General features: G+C 41.9%; 1 protein-coding gene across 4 annotated transcripts in view; it reads left to right on the top strand.

Annotated features, from left to right (window-relative positions):
- Window positions 1–21,455, top strand: part of LOC137332969 (H(+)/Cl(-) exchange transporter 5) — a 112,106-nt gene that overhangs the window by 71,931 nt on the left and 18,720 nt on the right. For 3 of the 4 annotated variants that reach the window (XM_067997020.1, XM_067997019.1, XM_067997021.1), the window contains 2 exons: window positions 18,342–18,529; window positions 19,746–19,868. In XM_067997020.1, coding sequence (XP_067853121.1) covers window positions 18,342–18,529; window positions 19,746–19,868 — 311 coding nt within the window. Of the gene's footprint in view, window positions 1–2,242; window positions 2,263–18,341; window positions 18,530–19,745; window positions 19,869–21,455 lie in introns of those variants that run through there. The other variant, XM_067997022.1, reaches the window with a different exon arrangement.

Raw genomic sequence — 21,455 nt, 5'->3', positions numbered from 1 at the left:
GGCAAGATGATGGTGCTCGCTGTTCAAATTAAGATACTAAAAAAAAAGCATCAATAAAAGGATCTTGAACTTAACAATTCTTTGAATTTATTGAATTGTGAATTTAAAAAAAAATTATATAAAGGCAAACTGCAGATTCCAAAACAACTTCTGTTTAATGCACAGCATTTCTCTATTCTCTATCTCCTAGCATCGATATCCTTTTTTCAAAAAAAAGTTCAGATTTAATGTTGATATAACCCAGCAAAGATTGCAAGCAATTATCGATTAAATTTTGAGTTTTGTCTCATCTGAATTTAATATTAAAAAGGATACAAATGAGAAATTATTGTAAAAACTGTAATCTTGACAGTAATTGAAATTATTTTGGTGATGGAGGTAACAGCAGGTACTGTAAAGACTCATTTAGAAAACTTCAATGAAGTGTACGAAATCTTCTCTTTCTACCCCCCCCCCTCCCACCCCCATAAGAAATAAGCTCGACTAAACATTCCAATATGTCCTCTGAACCAGGGGCGTAACTGAACTGAGAGTCACCACCAGACATTTAGCAAACTGATCTGTGTTGAATTTATTTGATTCTTCAATCTCAGAAGCCACAACAAACTATAGACAAATCACCCTGAGCATTATCTCTTGGATACAGCAAGAATAACTTAAATTTACTGCACCTTTTAGAGTAAAAAATATCTTAAGGCAGATTATGGGGGGAGGGAGAGAGAATGAATAAATAAAAAAAGGAATAAAGCCATGGTGGAAGATGCACTAAACAAAACAGTGTGGGTATAAAGCTCGTAGCGCTAGAAACTGGGCCACATAGCACCCATTGTTTCGGCACTACGCAGCCTCCCAAACATCCAAGATGATGTCTTGGCTGCGCACGCGTATTTCCAGCGTGACGTGCGCCGGACGCCATCTTGGTATAGGTATTAGCGCATGCACAAATACCAAACACCGGCAGCATGTAAAGTATGGAGAAAATGGATATAATCAGTGCGTAATGCTGATTTAAAGTGATAAGTTCCAAAATGGTGTCTAACGCTCGACTCAACGCATATAACATAAGAAATAGGAGCAGGAGTAGGCCACATGGCCCCTCGAGCCTGCTCCGCCATTCAATCAGATCATGGCTGATCTTTGATCTCAACTCCACTTTCCTGCCTGATCCCTGTATCCCTTGATTCTCCTAGAGTCCAGAAATCTGTCTATCTCAGCCTTGAATATATTCAACGACTCAGCATCCACAGCCCTCTGGGGTAGAGAATTCCAAAGATTCACAACCCTCTGTGTGAAGAAATTCCTCCTCATCTCAGTCTTAAATGGCCAACCCCTTATCCTGAGACTATGCCCCCTAATTCTAGACTCTTCAGCCATGGGAAACAACCTCTCAGCATCTACCCTGTCAAACCCCCTTGGAATCTTATATGTTTCAATGAGATCACCTCTCATTCTTCTAAACTCCGGAGAGTATAGGCCCATTCTACTCAACCTTGCCTCATAGGACAACTCTCTCAGGCCAGAAGTTAATCTAGTGAACCTTCGTTACACTGCCTCTAAGGCAAGTATATCCTTCCCTAGATAAGGAGACCAAAATTGTACACAGTACTCCAGGTGAGGTCTCACCAAAGCCCTGTACAATTGTAGTAAGACTTCCTTACTTTTTGTACCTTATCCCCCTTGCAATAAAGGCCAACATTCCATTTGCTTTCCTAATTGCTTGCTGTACCTGCATGCTAACTTTTTGTGTTTCTTGTACGAGGACACCCAAGTCTCTCTGAACACCAACATTTAATAGTTTCTCACCATTTAAAAAATATTCTGTTTTTCTATTCTTCCCACCAAAGTGAATAACCTCACATTTCCCCACATTATACTCCATCTGCCACCTTCTTGCCCATTCACTTAACCTATCTATATCCCTTTGTAGACTCTTTGTGTCCTCCTCACAGCATACTTTCCCACCTAGCTTTGTACTGTCAGCAAACTTGGATACATTACACTCGGTCCTTTATCTAAGTCATTAATGTAGATTGTAAATAGCTGAGGCCCAAGCACCAATCCTTGCGGCACCCATCTAGTTACAGCCTGCCAACCTGAGAGTGACCCAATTATCCCTACTCTCTCTTTTCTGTCCTTTACCCAATCCTCTATCCATGCTAATATTTTACCCCCAACTGCTTAACCACGACCATCTGAACTTGCCTTAGAGTGCCTGGAAGACCCCCACCAGTGCTATTTAAAGGGACCGTGGAGGATTTACAGGTTAGTGGTTGGATTATTGTTTCTGGCTGCCGATACATTTGTACCTGTTTTTGGAGGTCTCCTACACTTGAATACTAGAACTAGGGGACATAGCCTAACATCTGGAGCCAGGACGTGCAGGAATGAAGTTAGGAAACTCTGCTACACGCAAAGGGTGGGAGAAGTTTGGAACGTTCTTCTGCAAACGGCAATTGATGCTAGCTCAATTGTGAATTCTAAATCTGAGATTGATAGATTTCTGTGAACCAACGGTATTAAGCGATATGGGGCTAAGGCGGGTATATGGAGTTAGGTCACAGGTCCACCATGATCTCATTGAATGGCAGAACAGGCTCGAGGGGCTAAATGCCACTGCCGCTTGCTGCCTCCTGATACGCGCCACCTTCTGCAAGAAAGCGGGACGTGTGTATGGGTGATGTGCCTGTCATAGGCCACACACACTGGCAGCTATTCAACTGTCAGTTGTGGGTGTGTGGTTTGCAGCAGTGGTAATGTTTAAGGGTGAGAGGAAGCCTCTGATTGGCAGAGTTGAGTGCTGATGAAAAGATTTTGTTGGTATGTGGGTGATGGGAGGTGTGGTGCATGGAGCAGTGGATGCGGCTAGTGGTGAAGTTGGTAGGAGATGCCACTTGACAGTTGACCTCACTCACCTTGACCACTTGTGTCAAAGCATTGATCAACTTTGTGCACTGCATCCATGTTTGTGGTGCTATGCGCCTGGCATTGACTGACTCCCGCAGCCTTTTGGGCATATGTCTGGAGAGCCTCTTGCCCTCCCCGTGGCTCCCCCCCCCCCGGCCTTCTCGGATATAGGATGTCGCTCCTTCTGTCCACCTCTTGCACCAAGGTCTCTAGTGCATCATCTGAGAACCTTGGTGCATGCTCTCTTACAAGCCTGGTACCAACTCAGATTGGTGAGGTCTGGCATGCAGATTGGAGGATGTGGGATTTAGTACTGCGCAACCTTTATTCAATGTTTTAACATAACTCATCAGTGTGTAAACATAGGGACAGGACCGGCATCTGTGTTTTACCTGTGCGATGTCTCACCTCCAGTCACACTTCGTGTAGACAGCAGACTGTTATTTTTAGCAAATTTTTAGCAACCTTTAAGAGATTTTAAGAGACATCCTCCCTTTAAGAGATTGGGGCTGCCCCTACTGGTGCAATGTGTGAATTGCATTGAATCCTTGTGCCAAAGCTGATTTCCAACGCTGCTTCCAGGCAAGTCCTTAGGCCTGACCAAAGACTCGTCCTGCCTGCGCAGGGCCGTTGGGCGCGGGTGAATAGCAGATCATGCTACCTACGCCCAATAATAGACTTTATCGAATTTTTCCCTCATAATCTATTCAAGAGCTCCATTTTTTTTTTATTCGTTCATGGAATGTGGGCGTCGCTGACGAGGCTGGCATTTATTGCCCATCCCTAATTGCCGTTGAGAAGGTGGTGGTGAGCCGCCTTCTTGAACCGCTGCAGTCCGTGTGGTGAAGGTTCTCCCACAGTGCTGTTAGGAAGGGAGTTCCAGGATTTTGACCCAGCGATGATGAAAGAACAGCAATATATTTCCAAGTCAGGATGGTGTGTGACTTGGAGGGGGACGTTCAGGTGGTGGTCCCGTGTACCTGCTGCTCTTGTACTTCTAGGTGGTCGAGGTCGCGGGTTTGGGAGGTGCTGTCGAAGAATCCTTGGCGAATTGCTGCAGTGCATCCTGTGGATGGTACACACTTCACCGGCGCACTGTGGCTGCAGGGAGTGAATGTTTAGGGTGGTGGATGGGGTGCCAATCAAGCGGGCTGCTTTGTCCTGGATGGTCGAGCTTCTTGAGTGTTGTTGGAGCTGCACTCATCCAGGCAAGTGGAGAGTATTCCATCACACTCCTGACTTGTGCCTTGTAGATGGTGGAAAGGCTTTGGGGAGTCAGGAGGTGAGTCACTCCCCGCAGAATACCCAGCCTCTGACCTGCTCTTGTAGCCACGGTATTTATATGGCTGGTCCAGTTAAGTTTCTGGTCAGTGGTGACCCCCAGGATGTTGATGCTGGGGGATTTGGCGATGGTAATGCCATTGAATGTCAAGGGGAGATGGTTAGATTCTCTTTTGTTGGAGATGGTCATTGCCTGGCACTTGTCTGGCGCGAATGTTACTTGCCACTTATGAGCCCAAGCCTGGATGTTGTCCAGGTCTTGCTGCATGCGGGATCGGACTGCTTCGTTATTTGAGGGGTTGCGAATGGAACTGAACACTGCGCAATCATCAGTGAACATCCCCATTTCTGACCTTATGAAGCAGCTGAAGATGGTTGGGCCTAGGACAATGCCCTGAGGAACTCATGCAGCAATGCCGTGGGGCTGAGATGATTGGCCTCCAACAACCACTACCATCTTCCTTTGTGCTAGGTATGACTCCAGCCACTGGAGAGTTTTCCCCCTGATTCCCATTGACTTCAATTTTACTAGGGCTCCTTGATGCCACACTCGGTCAAATGCTGCCTTGATGTCAAGGGCGGTCACCCTCACCTCACCTCTGGAATTCAGCTCTTTTGTCCATGTTTGGACCAAGGCTGTAATGAGGTCTGGCGCCGAGTGGTCCTGGCGGAACCCAAACTGAGCATCGGTGAGCAGGTATTTGGTGAGTAAGTGCCACTTGATAGCACTGTCGACGACACCTTCCATCACTTTGCTGATGATTGAGATTAGACTGATGGGGCGGTAATTGGCCGGATTGGATTTGTCCTGCTTTTTGTGGACAGGACATAGCTGGGCAATTTTCCACATTGTCGGGTAGATGCCAGTGCTGTAGCTGTATTGGAACAGCTTGGCTAGAGGCACAGCTAGTTCTGGAGCACAAGTCTTCAGCACTACTGCCGGGATGTTGTCGGGGCCCATAGCCTTTGCTGTATCCAGTGCACTCAGCCGTTTCTTGATATCACGTGGAGTGAATCGAATTGGCTGAAGACTGGCTTCTGTGATGGTGGGGATATCGGGAGGAGGCCGAGATGGATCATCGACTCGGCACTTCTGGCTAAAGATGGTTGCAAACGCTTCAGCCTTGTCTTTTGCACTCACGTGCTGGACTCCGCCATCATTGAGGATGGGGATGTTTGCAGAGCCTCCTCCTCCTGTTAGTTGTTTAATTGTCCACCACCATTCACGACTGGATGTAGCAGGACTGCAGAGCTTTGATCTGATCCGTTGGTTGTGGAATTGCTTAGCTCTGTCTATAGCATGTTGCTTCTGCTGTTTAGCATGCGTGTTGGCCTGAGTTGTAGCTTCACCAGGTTGGCACCTCATTTTTAAGTACGCCTGGTGCTGCTCCTGGCATGCTCTTCTGCACTCCTCATTGAACCAGGGTTGATCCCCTGGCTTGTTGGTAATGGTAGAGTGAGGAATATGCCGGGCCATGAGGTTACAGATTGTGCAGGAATACAATTCTGCTGCTGCTGATGGCCCACAGCGCCTCATGGATGCCCAGTTTTGAGCTGCTAGATCTGTACTGAATCTATCCCATTTAGCACGGTGGTATTGCCACACAACACATTGAATGTTGTCCTCAGTGCGAAGACGGGACTTTGTCTCCATGAGGACTGTACGGTGGTCACTCCTACCAATACTGTCATGGACAGATGCATTTGCGACAGGTAGATTGGTGAGGACTTAACTGGCCTGCCAAGTATCACTTGTTCACTATAACAATAGCTCATTTTGGATTAAAAATGCTACTTTGATGTATGTCACTCGTAGGAATATCCAGACCCCCCCCCCCCCCCCCATAGGTTTAATGAGTTTTTCTAACGCTTCCACAATGATGTTGACTCCAGTTAAGGATATGTAGAATTTTTCACTTTTGGTTTATTTTTTCCTTAGCTGGAGAGGGGCAAATCCTCAGATTTTCACCCATCTCCATAAAACTAGTTTGACCATCATCTTAGTAACATTTCAAGAGATTCCTTTAAATATCTGGAGCATGACTTAGAAACTGTTAAAACACAAATATGCAAACAGCTTTCCTAATATCTGAGCTCCTGATCGTGCAACGGAGTTTTATCACACTGAGCTTTACAAAAATAACTAATTTGATCGAAGAAGGACAAACTTCATCACTGGAAAGGGAAGGTTTAAAACGAAAAATCCAGGAAGCTAGTTCATTGAATTTTTTGGAATACATAATATACACACCAAACTTGAAGATTCTGTAAACATAACTCAACTGAAGGTGATGGGAAATGTAAGAACTAGCCAACAAATGACTTTTTGTGACACGGTTCTCTTTTATAGTCCCACAATCTACTAGGTTAACCAAATTAGTATTGTAGATCTTGAACAAAAAGCCATTTTAGAATTTGAACCAGTTCTTCAATTACATGACTAAACTTCTTTAGAATATTTACATGAATAATTATTGTTAAAATGCCCATTCATTTTCTCAATGTAAAGAAGAAATGAGATAATAGCAACCCTTCAGAAAAATTCAATCCCTTCCACTGAATCTCATGAAGGAGAAAAACTACAATCTGCCAATAATTATAAATACCAGGCATGAAATTCCAAAAGCCTCATTCCACCCTAAGGCAATGGGGTGAGTTATCTGGCCGCCAGTCTCCCCCAGCTTTGATCTGGTCCCAAACCCCAGAGACGGTGGTCATTTTCATACAGGTAGTGGGCACACATGCCATGTACAGTGCTTCCTGGGTGTCCACCTTGAAGGTAGCTAGAAATTTCAGAGCAGCACCATCTCCTCCACTAAGGAGGGGCAAATCAGTGTTCCAACAGAAGATCGAAGAATTTTACAGAAAAGAATATTGATTTGGTAGTAACCTCTTTCCTAATCACAATCAATTGCTCTGCAAAAGGAACTCAACACAAGAAAGTGCATCTTCACAAGATTTCAAAGGAACAAATCTAGGAAACTAGGTGTAGGCAGATTTTCCCGTTACTGTCCTTCAATGATAACTTCTGTGTGATTCGGGCCCGAGTGGTTATTCAACAAGAAGTTTTAATATTGACTTACCACAGTATTATAATACAACTGTCTTCAAAATTACATTAAATGACAAGCAAGTAATACAACCTGGTTTCCCACGGACTCGAGGGTGATCAGACTCTACCTCCGTGGGCTGCCTCTTGGGCTATGGACTTCTGACTGTCCCGAGAGCTCTAACTTTTGGGAGGAGCAATGCCCTATCTTTGATACTGTTCGGCTGCTTTGTACTGTACATAATCATCTCTGGTCTTATTTCCTAGTTGTTAATTATCCAATCAAGCTGATGCCACGCTACCAACTCGATGAGTTGTTTCACGTAACATAACTTAATCACCCCAACCTTCATCTCTGTTTACAAGCTGTTAGTGTTCTGAGGAATGCGTAGGTTCTTGGTTACCACATCCCTTATTTGGGTGCAGACTTTCTCATGACCTCGCCCCCACCAGCATCGCTCTCTTGCTAAATGCCTGGATGCTATGTGAGACGGGATACTTGTTTTAAACCATATTCTTACATCTCCCTCCTTTTGAACCTGAGTGGAACCACTCTGGTTCAATTTTCACCTTATCCCTTAACTTCTTGGTCTTGCCTCAGCTCACCTTGAGTTACATTTTATTAACATTATGTTTACAAAAACACAAATAGACATATACATATTACTTCTCAGTTTCATTTGGTTAATATTACACTGATATAGACAAAGAAAATCATAGTACATTGTACAGAAAACTACAGTGTACCATATTATCAAGAAATCATGGACTTAAAAGATTCTCCAGCTCTCCTTTTACTAATCTCCATTTTGTGGATATTTTTGCCAAGTATTATTTCTCCCTAGCCCAATTTCATTTTTAACTCGAAGGAACCTAACCCTGAATTTTGGAAATCCAAATTTCTATGTCCCTCTTTACTTTCATTTCAATCCCTCTGATGGATACTATTCTGATTGTTCCATTAATTAGTCAGTTTCTCTGGAGCATGTGTCATTGCCTTGCTTAAAAGGTTTTTCACTCTCCTGACCCACATTAACCATTTCATGTCATTGTCAAGTAACTCAGCATACCTGAGACCCATTCATCAATGCATCTTCATCATGCATTTCTGCATGCTAGTTGTCTCACATGCAACATATCATAATATTAACTATCTGCTCGCCAGTTTCTTTTTCCTCATGGTATTGGTGAATGTGTTTTCCATGGCACTTCATATGTCCAGTAAGATTCAATCCTGTAATACCAACTGCTCTGTTTAAAGAGTGGTTCCAATGGCTCACCAGGCCGTAGGCTTTTGTAATCATGTTCTTCATCCTGGTCTCCATTTCCAATTGATGGCAACATATATTTGTATCTTTCATGTCCACTGTAGCCATTCTTGGGCTTTCAGATTATCTTATCAAAAGATCGGGGGATGTCTAGAGCTCTCCCCCTGCATGGTCCCGATGTCTTGGGCAGTGGCCAGGCTATCAAATGCAACTTTCTCATTGTTCATTATAGGCAAGGACACATATCTCCAAGAGGAAACTATCAATTAACTCTTCTCAACTACACGTTCCTGACTTTCACTAGATTGTACATTTATTCCAGATTGATATCTTTTGGTGAATCATATCCTGGTGATTTATTTACCCATAATCACCTGGAGCGATGACTTTAGAAAAATTCCCATTTGGTGGTGTCATTTCCATGTTTCTATCTTATATTCGAAATCACTTCCTCTCATCCAATTTTACACATCCCATTATATTACCATTTCATCTCACTCATGAGCCCTGGAGGAACTTTACTGTCCAATACAATATTTACAGGCCACCAAATAGTGGGTAGGAGATAGAGGAGGAAATTTGCAGGCAAATTACAGAAAGATTCAAGAACTATAGAGTAATGATAATGGGGGTCTTCAATTATCCCAATATAGACTGAGACAGTAACAGTGCAAAGGGCAAAGAGGGGGAGGAATTCCTGAAATGTGTTCGAGAATTTTCTGGAACATTGTGTTTCCAGCCCAACCAGGAAGGAAATAGTGCTGGATCTAGTTCTGGGGAATGAAGTGGGGCAGGTGGAGCAAGTTTCAGTGGGGGAGCATTTGGGGAACAGTGATCATAATATCATTAGGTTTAGAATAGTTATGAGAAAAGGACAAGGAACAATCAAATGTGAAAATGCTTAACTGGAGGAGGGCAAATTTTAGTGAGTTAAAAAGGGACCTTTCCCAGGTGGATTGGAATCAAAAATTGGTAGGCAAAACAGTAATTGAACAATGGGAGGCCTTCAAGGAGAAGTTGGTTCGGGTACAGGGTAGACACAACCCTACAAGGGGGAGAGGAGGAGCCTCCAAAGCTAGAGCTCCCTGGATATAGAAATTAAATTGAAACAGAAAAAAGAGGCGTATGACAAATGTAAGGTTTACAGTAGAGAAGTAGGCTGAATACAGAAAGTACAGAGGAGATCTAAAAAAGGGAATAAGAGGGGCAAAGAGAGAATATGAGAATAGATTAGCAGCTAACATAAAAGGGAACCCAAAAATCTTTTATAAACATATAAATAGTAAACAGGTAGTCAAAGGAAGTGTGGGACTAATTAGGGACAAAAAAGATCTTCTTGTGGAGGCACAGGGCATGGCTGAGGTACTAAATGAATTCTTCACATCCGTCTTCACTAGAGAAAAAGATGCTGCCATTGTAGCAGTAAAGGAGGTGGCAGTAGCAATATTTGATAGGATAAAAATAGATAAGGAGGAGGTACTTAAAAGATTGGCAGTACTCAAAGTAGAAAAGTCACCTAGTCCAGATGGGATGCATCCTAGGTTATTGAGGGAAGTAAGGGTGAAAATTGCTGAGGCTTTGGCCACAATCTTCCATTCCCCCTTAGATGGGGGAATGGTGCCAGAGGACTGGAGGATTGCAAATATTACACCCCTATTCAAAAAGGGGCGAGGGATAAACCGGGCAATTACAGGCCAGTCAGCCTTACATCAGTGGTGGGGAAACTTTGAGACAAAAATCTGGGACAAAATAAATTAGCACTTGGAAAAGTATGGGCTAATAAATGAAAGTCAGCACTGATTTGTTAAGGGAAAATCATGTTTGACTAACTTGATTGAGTTCTTAGATGAAGTAACAGAGAGGGTTGATGAGGGTAGTGCGGTTGATGTTGTTATATGGACTTTCAAAAGGTATTTGATAAAGTACCACATAATAGACTTGTTAACAAAGTTAAAGCTCATGGGATTAAAGGGACAGTGACAGCGTGGTTACAAAATTGGCTAGGGGACAGAAAGTAGAGAGTAGTGGTGAACAGTTTTTCAGACCAGAGGACAGTATACAGTGGTGTTCTCCAGGGGTCAGTATTAGGACCACTGCTCTTTTTGATATATATTGATGACCTGGATTTGGGAATAGAGGGTATAATTTCAAAGCTTGCAGATGACCTATAACCCGGAAATGTAGTAAACAATGTGAAGCATAGTAACAGACTTAAGGAGGACATTGACTAGTGAAATGGGCAGACACATGGCAGATGAGATTTAACGCAGAAGTGTGAAGTGATGCATTTTGGTAGGAAGAATGAGGAGAAGCAATATAAACTAAATGGTGCAATTTTAAAGGGAGTGCAGGAACAGAGACACCTGGGGGTGCACATACACAAATCTTTGAAGGTGGCAGGACAAAGTAAGATGGCTCTTAAAACAGCATATGAGATTCTGGGCATTATTAATAGGGACATAAGAGTACAAATGCAAGGAAGTTATGCTGAACCTATATAAAAGACTGGTTAGGCCTCAGCTGGAGTATTGTGTTGAATTCTGGGCACCACACTTTAGGAAGGATGTCAAGGCCTCAGAGAGAGTGCAGAAGAGATTTACTAAAATGGTGCCAGGGATGAGAAACTTCAGTTGTGTGGAGAGACTGGAGAAGTTGGGGCTGTTCTCCTTAGAACAGAGGTGGTTATGGGGAGATTTGATAGAGGTGTTCAAAATCATGAACGGTTTTGGCAGAGTAAATAAGGAGAAACTATTTCCAATGACAGAAGGGTCGGTAACCAGTGGGCACAGATTTAAGGTGATCGGAAAAAGAGCCAGAGGCGACATGAAGAAACATTTTTTTATGCAGCGAGCTGGAATGCACTGCCTGAAAGGATGGTGGAAGCAGATTCAATAGTAACTTTCAAAAGGGAATTGGTAAATACTCAAAGGGAAAAAATGTTCAGGGCTATGGGGAAAGAACAGGCAAATGGGACTAATTGGATAGCTCTTTCAAAGAGCCGGCACAGGCACGATGAGCAGAATGGCCTCCTCTTGTGCTGTACCTACTATGATACTATTTACAGTCTGGTCCAATATCTCAATACATTTTTGTGTTTATTTTACTTAAATTCTTCTTGGTCCGCTTTTCATTATCCCAATTCCAGAGAGCAGCACTTTTGGACTAACAGGACTTGTCAATGTACAATTTTATTTTCCCCGCAAAATACATTTTTCCTTGATACACCGCACTGGACAGGAGCCACTTAGACTCGACTCCTTTTATTTTAAAATATAATTTGATTATCCCCTTAAACTACAGTTTAAGTACAAAGTAATGAATATTGTGCGCCTGTCTTCTCAAAAGAGGGGGACGATGCAGACATTGTAGTTAAGGAGTAGGAATGTGAAACATTAGATGGGATAAACATAGCTGGAGAGGAAGTATTAAGGGGTTTAGAAAGTAGATAAATCGCCAGGCCCAGATGAAATGTATCCCAGGCTGTTAAGTGAAGCAAGGGAGGAAATAGCGGAGGCTCTGCCCATCATATTCCAATTTTCCCTGGCTACAGGTGTGGTGCTGGAGGATTGCTAACGTTGTACCGTTGTTTAAAAAGGGAGAAAGGGATAGACCGAGTAATTACAAGCCAGTCAGCCTAACCTCAGTGGTGGGGAAATTATTGGAAAAAATTCTGAGGGACGGTACTAGTCGTCATTTAGAAAGGCACGGATTAATCAAGGACAGTCAGCATGGATTTGTTAAGGGAAGGTTGTGTCTGACTAACCTGATTCAATTTTTTGAGGAGGTAACAAAGAGGGTCGATGAGGGTAGCGCATTTGATGTAGTTTACGTGGCAAGTTGGATCCAGAATTGGCTCAGTGGCAGGAAGCAAATGGTAATGGTCAGGTGTTTTTGTGACTGAAAGGCTGTTTCCAGTGAGATTCCGAGGGGTTCAGTACTTGGTCCATTGCTTTTTGTAGTATATATCAATGATTTAGACTTAAATGTAGGGGGCATGATTAAGAAGTTTGCAGATGATACAAAAGTTGGTCGTGTGGTTGAAGGCATATGGAATTGTTAACCGGAGGTTACCGGTTATGGTTATTGGCTTAGTACAAAGAGGAGAAGAGTCAATTCTCTATTAACTCTCAATTCGCTTTATTCACGTCGTTAGATCATATACATATAGCTTGTACGTCTGGTTAGATATAGACATGCAGTTTGCACCAGGTTATACAGTTTTATACCCAAACTAGGATCTAAACGCACACCCACTAGATTTCTCTGACACTCCGAGTGGTCACAGAATATAAAGGATAATACCCGAAAAGGAGAGCTGACGCTGGCCATTCGTTCTGTTCTCTCTCTCTCTCTCTCTCTCTCTCTCTCTCTCTCTCTCGACGTCGTCTCTACGTCCCTGACGTAGGTTCTTCCACTTCCGCGATGGTTGGTCTTCGGAGTCTTCGCTCTGGCTCCATGCCCCAGATTCTTCATTCTTATTCCGAATCTTATCTCTTCAAGCTGTGCTGTCTCTCTCTCCCTTTGGTTTAGGCTTGCTCGCCTAGTCTGTGTCTTCTCCTCATTGGCTCTGTCCCAAGGACTTAGGTAGCATTACCTCATTACTCCTTTTCTAAATAAGGACTTGTGTCTTATCACATCTCCTTTGTCTTTCACAAAACTTAGCTAATTCAAACCGGTTCCAGCCAGCTCAGGCCAGCGACTGAACTCAGGTTACTTCAGTTCAAAAGTTGCTTCTGCCTGTGTGTCAGCAGCTGGGAATCTCAGGTTACTGCAGCCCCTAGCCAACAGAATACTTTCCTTTATTAGCCGAGGCTTAGAATATAAGAGCAGGGAGATTGTGCTAGAACTGTATAATACACTGGTTAGGTCACAGCTAGAGTACTGCATACAGTTCTGGTCACCACATTATAGGAAAGATGTGATTGCGCTAGAGAGGGTACAGAGGAGATTTACGAGGATGTTGCCAGGACTGGAGAATTTCAGCAATGAGGAAAGATGGGATAGACTGGGGTTGTTTTCTTTGGAACAGAGGAGGCCGAGGGGAGATTTAATTGAGGTGTATAAAATTATGAAGCGCCTAGATAGAGAGGTTAGGAAGGAGGACCTATTTCCCTTAGACAGGTCAATAACTAGGGGCATAGATTTAAAGTAATTGGTAGAAGGATTAGAGGAGAGTTGAGGAGAATTTTTTTCACCCAGAGGGTGGTGGGTGTCTGGAACTCACTGCCTGAAAGGGTGATAGATGCATAAACCCTCATCACATTTTAAAAAGTACTTGGATATGCACTTGAAATGCCGCAACCTACCAGGCCACGGAACAAGAGCTGGAAAGTGGGATTAGGCTGGATGGCTCTTTTTCGGCCAGCACAGAAACGATGGGCCAAATGGCTTCCTACTGTGCTGTAAATTTCTATGATTCTACATTTAAATTTTCCCTTGAGTGCTTGAACAGCAATTCATATCAATTTATCTTATCAATTCCAATTTCAGAAACAAATTATGTCCAGGCTTTGTGGTTTTACAGTAGAGACAGAACTGCTTGTAATTACTTTTGTATATATCTCCCATATTTAAGCACTGTCTCAGAAAATAAATGGGTTAAAGCAAAACAAATCAATGTTTTCATAAGAGGAAAAGCAACTTGGTTTATTTTAATTAAGTAAAGAAGAGATTTGATCAAGGCTGATTGCTTTTCCTTCTCTCTGATTTTGAATTTTTGATAGGGCTTAAATCTTAGTCCAAAACATCACCATACTGTGACATTTGATATCTGCAGATGTGGTCTTAAATTCTTAACATCACTGGATCGTTTCCTGCACCAACACTTTTGCAGTACCAAAAACTATGGTCCCCTGTTTAAAAAGAAATACAGAAAATCCATAGTGACTCTTGAGAGCCCATGAGGTTAAAAACAACAAACAATGTATTCATTTTCTTCCGTCACCCTTTATCCCGGGACCAGAGAGGACTCCCAAGCACATTTCCGTGAATGAATCTAATTACCTCACTCCAGGAGGAATAGTCAGCAAAGAGAGCACAAAAATGATGCCCAATATTTCATTCTATCATGTGGGGAAATAGCCACTTAAATTAAGAAATTCATTAAATAAATGCAAAGGTTGTTGCACGGTGAATTAAAAACAGATGTTGGTGTCCTTGGAAGGGGTTAACTTTGCAGAAAAATAAACCACACACGCAGCATGCGTCCATGCAGCTTTCACGTAATTTTTTTTTAAAACCTTTCATGTCAGGGGAGATAGCATTTCAGTTTGTTCAAAGTTTTAGTTAGTCTAACATTTCCAGATTGCTGTCATAGAGAACGGCGACTAAGTTTCATTTCTTCCACTTTTAACTGAAGGATGAGTTAGCCTTCACAGCTAATCAAAATCTTTGTAACATTACACAAAAGAGAACACAAAGCAAATATTGGAGAGAGCATAGTCCGCAACAGCGAAAAGAAAGCACTAACACAGGCTTTTAAAGAAACAGTACACTGAAAACAAAAAAACACATTTTGTAGCTTGTTACACTCTCGCTTTCTCCTTGATTCCATCCATAGACTACCCTTTTTCACTTAAACCAAATTTCAGTTTCTGATGTTTGTGACTTTACCCCATTCTGTACTGACTCAAAGTCTCAAGCTCGTAGTCTGTGTCCTCACCTCCGGTTCCTCCATCTTTCTTTTTGTTGTTCTTTTCGTTCTCATCTTTCAATCTACCCATCAGAACTTTAACTTCCTCTCTCAACCTCCCTAACTCTTGTGGCTGTAACAACAAGACTGCTGCTTTCCAATTCTCCTCTTCAATTTTCTTCTTCTTTACCAGTTTCTTCATCTTAGTCTCCATCTCACACAAAGCCTGACAGATGCAGGGGGTGTTGGCAGGGTGTTGTCTACCTTTTACTAACTCGGTCACAACCACTTATCCCTCTTTACCCTTCATGTCGGAATCTATCAATCTTTTAACACTTTTAATTTTCAAACCTTTAACTCGGGCGCAACCAGGGACGTCAATGGAGGCGGATTTTCCCGTTACTGTCGCTACAAAGGGTCGTTAGTCCTTCAACATTAACTTCCGTGTGTTTCGGGCCCGAGTGGTTATTCAACAAAAAGTTTTAATATTGACTTACCACAGTATTATGATACGACTGTCTTCAAGATTACATTAAATGACAAGCAAGTAATACAACCTGGTTTCCTGCGGACTCGAGGGTGATCAGACTCGACCTCCGTAGGCTGCTTCCTGGGCTATGAACTTCCGACTGTCCCGAGAGCTCTAACTTTTGGGAGGAGCAATGCCCTATCTTTATACTATTCGGCTGCTTTGTACTGTACATAAGTATCTCTGGTCTTATCTCCTAGTTGTTAATTATCCAATCAAGCTGACGCCACGCTACCAACTCAAGATGAGCTGTTTCACGTAATGTAACGTAATCACCCCAACCTTCATCTCTGTTTACAAGCTGTTGTTCTGAGGAATGGGTAGATCCTTGACTACCACATCCCTTATCTGGGTGCAGACTTTCTCATGACCTCGCCCTCACCAGCATCGCTCATTTGCTAAATGCCTGGATGCTATGTGAGACGGGATACTTGACCGTGCTTGTTTTAAACTATATTCTTACATCTTCATAGACTTTTTGAAATATGTGAAGTCGTCATATGCACCAGGATTGAGGATTTGGCAAGCTTAGTCAACTAAAAATGATGCATGCAAGAACTAGCCAACAAATGACTATGTAAGAGATCGATTTACAGTTAGGAAAGCATCATTATGGGTTCCACTTCTGTCAGGATGATACCTTGCCTTTAATGCCTCTGGTAAATCTATCTGACAGTTCTATTGTCATTTTCAATACATTTCGTAAGAGGACAACCTGTTATGAGGCATTTCTTTTTACACTCTAATTTATTTTAAAAACCTCCTCAGATAAATTTGCAGCTTTAACCAGTTGCTTTATATTGAAACGTTCTTCTGCAGAAACCAATCCAGGAGGAGTTAGCTGTAGCCTTCAGTGGTCCAGATCAAATCCAACTGAATTTGATTTGATGTTATTCCAGCTCTATCTCACACATCGGTCCCCCTGATGAATCTTCCAATGCACTAATATTTGCTCTACAGCCTATTGTCCATTCAGCATTTTATAAAGTGTGTGTAGTGGATGGCTAGCAATAAATAATTAGGTAGTGATCCAGTAGAAGGAGTCAAAGGATGGTTTCCCTCCAAATGATCAGTTGGTACATTTACCCTTTGTATCAGTCATACAGATAGGAACATAGGAACAGGAGTAGGCCATTCAGCCCCTCGAGTCTGTTCCGCCATTCAATTAGATCATGGCTAATCTGTACCTCAACTCTCTTGGTTCCATATCCCTTAATATTGTTAACCTAACAAAAATCTATCAATCTCCGTTCTGAAATTTTCAATTGACCTAGCCTCAACAGCTTTTTGGGGAGAGATTTCCACTAGCCTTTGTGTGAAGAAGTGCTTCCTGACATCGCCCTGAATGGCCTAGCTCTAATTTTAAGGTTATGCCCTCTTGTTCTGGACTCCACACCAGAGGAAATAGTTTTTCTCTACCTATCCTATCAAATCCTTTAATCATCTTAAACACTTCAATTAGATCACCCCTTAATCTTCTGATGCAAAGGTCCAATGTTCAACCCCTCGTCTGTGCTGATTTTGCTGATCTTAAGAGGGATAGTAATTGGATTCTATTATTGCCTCAGTGCCCCATGCCTAGATTTGGAGGAAAAAAATCAAACTGGATTCCATTCCTAATTTTTACCTTGTGGCTGCTGCTGAAATGTGTGCCTCTGCGGCTTTGGGTTGAGAACAGAATCTCCTCCATTGTCAAATCGCAAGCCGACACCTATCGCCTAGGCTCACAATGACCATTTTGGTGAGGTACACCAAAGGGTGTCTGATGCCTGGGGAACCATATCTCAGCATTCAGTGGGTAGGGCATAAAATGGCGAGAGAAAGAAAGAAAGATGGGTTCAAATATCATTTATAATAGATGGACTCACAAGGCTGAATTGCTAACATTGATTCACTGATAACTCTCGTAATTATAATACTTAGAGCACAATTACTAAGGACGATTAATTTATTGCTGCTATCTTCAGTAAGTTAATGGTATACGGCTTCGCAGGCCAGGACTTTTGTGATGTATGACCTCTCTAAATACCATGATATAGTCGATGGGAAATTGCACATTGTAATTCTATGCTTAGACTACACATTGACTTTGGTCAGAGATACATTTGACTACAAAACAAAGTCTCTAATATACTTTCTGTTAAAGTTTCTACAGATGTTTAAGCAGACAGAAGATTTTGTATGGTTTCAGGGTACTGCTGTGTATTGCATGGACAATGTAATAATAATAAACAATGGGATGAATAAACTTTTAATGTTGGAAATTGCGGTTTTGTATTCAAATGAGATGATCAAAAGGCTTGGCATTAACCCATAAGGAAGGGGGCAAAATGAACAGAGCGGTTCACCTGACCTAATCTCCCACACTTAACAGAATGTTATAGAGTGGCATAGGAATAGGCCTGCCTGCTTCATCCGTCATTGGAATATACTTGATTTATACTTATTTCATTTGATGATTAAATATTTCCAATTGTTGACTTATGATTCTATTTTCCAATTTCCGTTCCATTTAATTTTCACTATGCTTTTTCCAGTCAAATATACTTTTCTTGCAACAATCAGCGAGGCCTACAAAAGGCTAATGTATGGGGGAAGAGATAGATTTAATTGCTAAAGTATGCAAAGAATCCCCTTGCTGACCACTTAAAATAATCATGAACACTATCTTATGTCTAGGTGCCATTGCTGGTTTGATCGATATGGCTTCTCACTGGATGACAGATCTGAAAGAGGGAGTCTGTTTAGTGGGGTTCTGGTTCAACCATGAACATTGTTGCTGGACGTCCATTGAGACCACTTTTGAACAGCGAAATAATTGTCCACAATGGAAGTCTTGGTCGGAGCTGTTTCTCGACCAGACAGAAGTAATTAGATATCTTTATTTTCTTCCCTTTCTTTTGTTAGTCCTTAACCTTTGACTGCTCCGAAAGATTATTTCACTCACCCAATAAATTTGAGCATGTTGTATTTTCTTATAAAATGGAGATAACTTTCCAGAAAAGTACCGTCCCTGACCAATATCCACCGAATTCCTTCCAGGCCATTTGAGAAATTATACCAATAGATGTGGAGATGCCGGTGATGGACTGGGGTTGACAATTGTAAACAATTTTACAACACTGTTCACCTGAGGAAGGAGGAAGCCTCCGAAAGCTTGTGGAATTTAAAATAAATTTGTTGGACTATAACTTGGTGTTGTAAAATTGTTTACAATATACCAATAGAGGTTTTGATCATTTCCCTCCTGCAGAGTGAATGGTGGTGCTGGAGCCAACATCTCTGAAAGCTCAGCCACAGCTTCTGTACACGTAGGCAACGCTTCTGATGGTGCAAATGAATGGAAAATGTGAACTCTTGACATATATTCCCTGGTGTCCTACCAAATAGTTCCTGCACTGAAATTAAATATTTCTGAAGCTTACACTTTTGTAAACAGAATATTCTTTCTGAAGAAAATTTATGAGGCTCTACCTCAAAAGATTAAATGCCTAGTAGGCTTCTAGTGCCTCTTTATGATCAAAAGTGTTGCTTAACTTCAAGATGGCTAGCCTCAGCCATAAAACAGCAGTTTTGTGTAGGTGAATTAAAATAACAAGCAGCCCTGGGATTGAAGCCTGGGTGAATCTGTTTGGGAGGTCAATGCAATAATCACAGGCTAGAGCATGGGATCACCACACAGCCCATTATTTTAATGAATCCTCTTGATCTCTCAGTGAGATGAATTGTGCTTATTGGGTTGTAATAACCAAAAATGTTTCAAAAAGTGTATTTCATGGATTGACTTTACACTTCCAAAAATGGTCTGCCTTAAATTTTGTTTAAATTAAATAAATTAATGTGAGTGGAAAATGCTAAATTTGTACCTGTATTAGTCCATACTTTTTTTTTTAAAAAGCACCATGTAGTGCAACAAATGGAATGATTAGCAATTTTTATGTGTTCATATAATTATGTTCTGGAAATACTTGAAATTTTATCATGTATTCTGTGTCTAAATTAACTGAGGTTTGAATGTAAATCTTTACTGTATTACACGTGAAATGTTGTATTATAATATTTATGTTGCGTTGACTGTTCTAGGGAGCTGGTGCGTACATATTGAATTACTTCTTGTATGTTAGCTGGGCCTTGGCTTTCGCTTTCCTGGCTGTGTCTTTGGTGCGAGTATTTGCACCTTATGCCTGTGGCTCTGGAATTCCAGAGGTAAGTCTGAAAAGTTTATTTTTAGAAAAAAATTGATTTCTCCCACAGCTGGTGCCGTCCGGGTCACAACTGAAAAGCGTATTTAAAATTATTCTGTAGTTTGTTGCCCCCTAGTGATCCTCTACTGCTCTTTTAACCAAAAGACAGAGCTGCCTCAGCACTTAATATATCAAATGTTCCTTTTTGCTCATCCTTATTTGGTTAGTTATTATTAGAGCTTTTCATTGTTGGTTTTTACTTTTGGAAAAAAAATTCCTGGGAATGTTTTGGGTAGTTTTAGACCTCTCCAACACAGGTGGAAATCGGGAAAAACTACTTTCGTATAACAAGAGCATTAATGCTTATCCCCAAATAAAATCTATGAATTCTTGATCTCGGTCATGTAACAGGGAGACAATGAGTTGGGTCAAAGCCATTTGCCACAGAGAGGGGTAAGCTGGTGAGACAGTTAGCCAAGGCCAGTTTCATGCATATTGCAACAGTTATCGTACGAGTGTTATTAGTAGACATCTGGAAGAAGGAATAGTGCCAACCTACTCAGCCCAAGACAACATAAAGAGCAAGTGGTTCTGTAGTATGTTCCATTTCCCTAACTGCCATATTTATCCCATATGGACTGAGGGGTTGATTTGTCAACTATGGAAAACTATGCAAATGCGAGGCTGGCACGGCGCAGTTACTCAGATTGTTGTAAACGCAACTTTAAAATATCTGCGCACATATGACTCATGCACATGCATAGTATGAGAAAAGTCAAATTGGCCAAACTGGCCTGATATTGGAGGAAGATCCGTACTGGCCAGTAATGGGACAGTGAGCTTGTATGGGCAAGCTTAGGGTCAGCAAGGATGCAGCCAAAACCTAAAGTAGATGTGGCATACGTACAGCTGCCAACAGCAAATAGAGGTCAGTTACCCAGCAAAATTTCCTATCTAGATGACTCTTGGTGCCTTAAAACTGGTGCCAGTAAGCCTACTTTATAGGGTTTCCTCCCAAGAGCATGCTACTCAGACATAGCGTACACAGCCACAACAACATATATCAATCAGTGAGGTACAGCTTAATATACCTACTGACTCAGGCCCACGTACTGCAAAAAATTAACAGACTTCACAGACACCCCAAGCCTTGAAACTGAAGATTTCAATTAGCAACAAATGTATAGAATTTTATTAATGATGACCAAAACTAAAATACCTAAAAGGAAAGTACTCCTCAGCAGATACCTCTGATTGTTCCAAAGTAATATCTTTACAGGAATCAGAGTCCAATTCAGCTGCTTCTGGTAATGTTTCTGTGACTGCAGCCTTTGTGAATTCTTTAGCACAGGCCGTTGAGGGTATGATCTCCCAAACACTGGCCACCCACTCACATTCTTCAGCTATGGTTGGCTTCCTCATTCTGCCACCTGCTGTGAGGTATTCAGGCCTTTAGATATCCAGGCTTCCCACAGCTTCTTGGCGGCCACTCTTAAAGATTTTTTGGCCCCTATATATTTGGCCGTCAGATTTTACAGCTGGTGGTGTATGCTTGCCATCAGATATAATGCTGTCCAAATTTTGGGCTTGCATTAAGTCCAAGAGAGCT

This window comes from Heptranchias perlo, chromosome 15, assembly GCF_035084215.1.
Source record: "Heptranchias perlo isolate sHepPer1 chromosome 15, sHepPer1.hap1, whole genome shotgun sequence".
Lineage (NCBI taxonomy): Eukaryota > Metazoa > Chordata > Chondrichthyes > Hexanchiformes > Hexanchidae > Heptranchias > Heptranchias perlo.
Note: the sequence above shows the minus strand (reverse complement) of the source record. Positions and strands in the feature narration are given on the sequence as shown.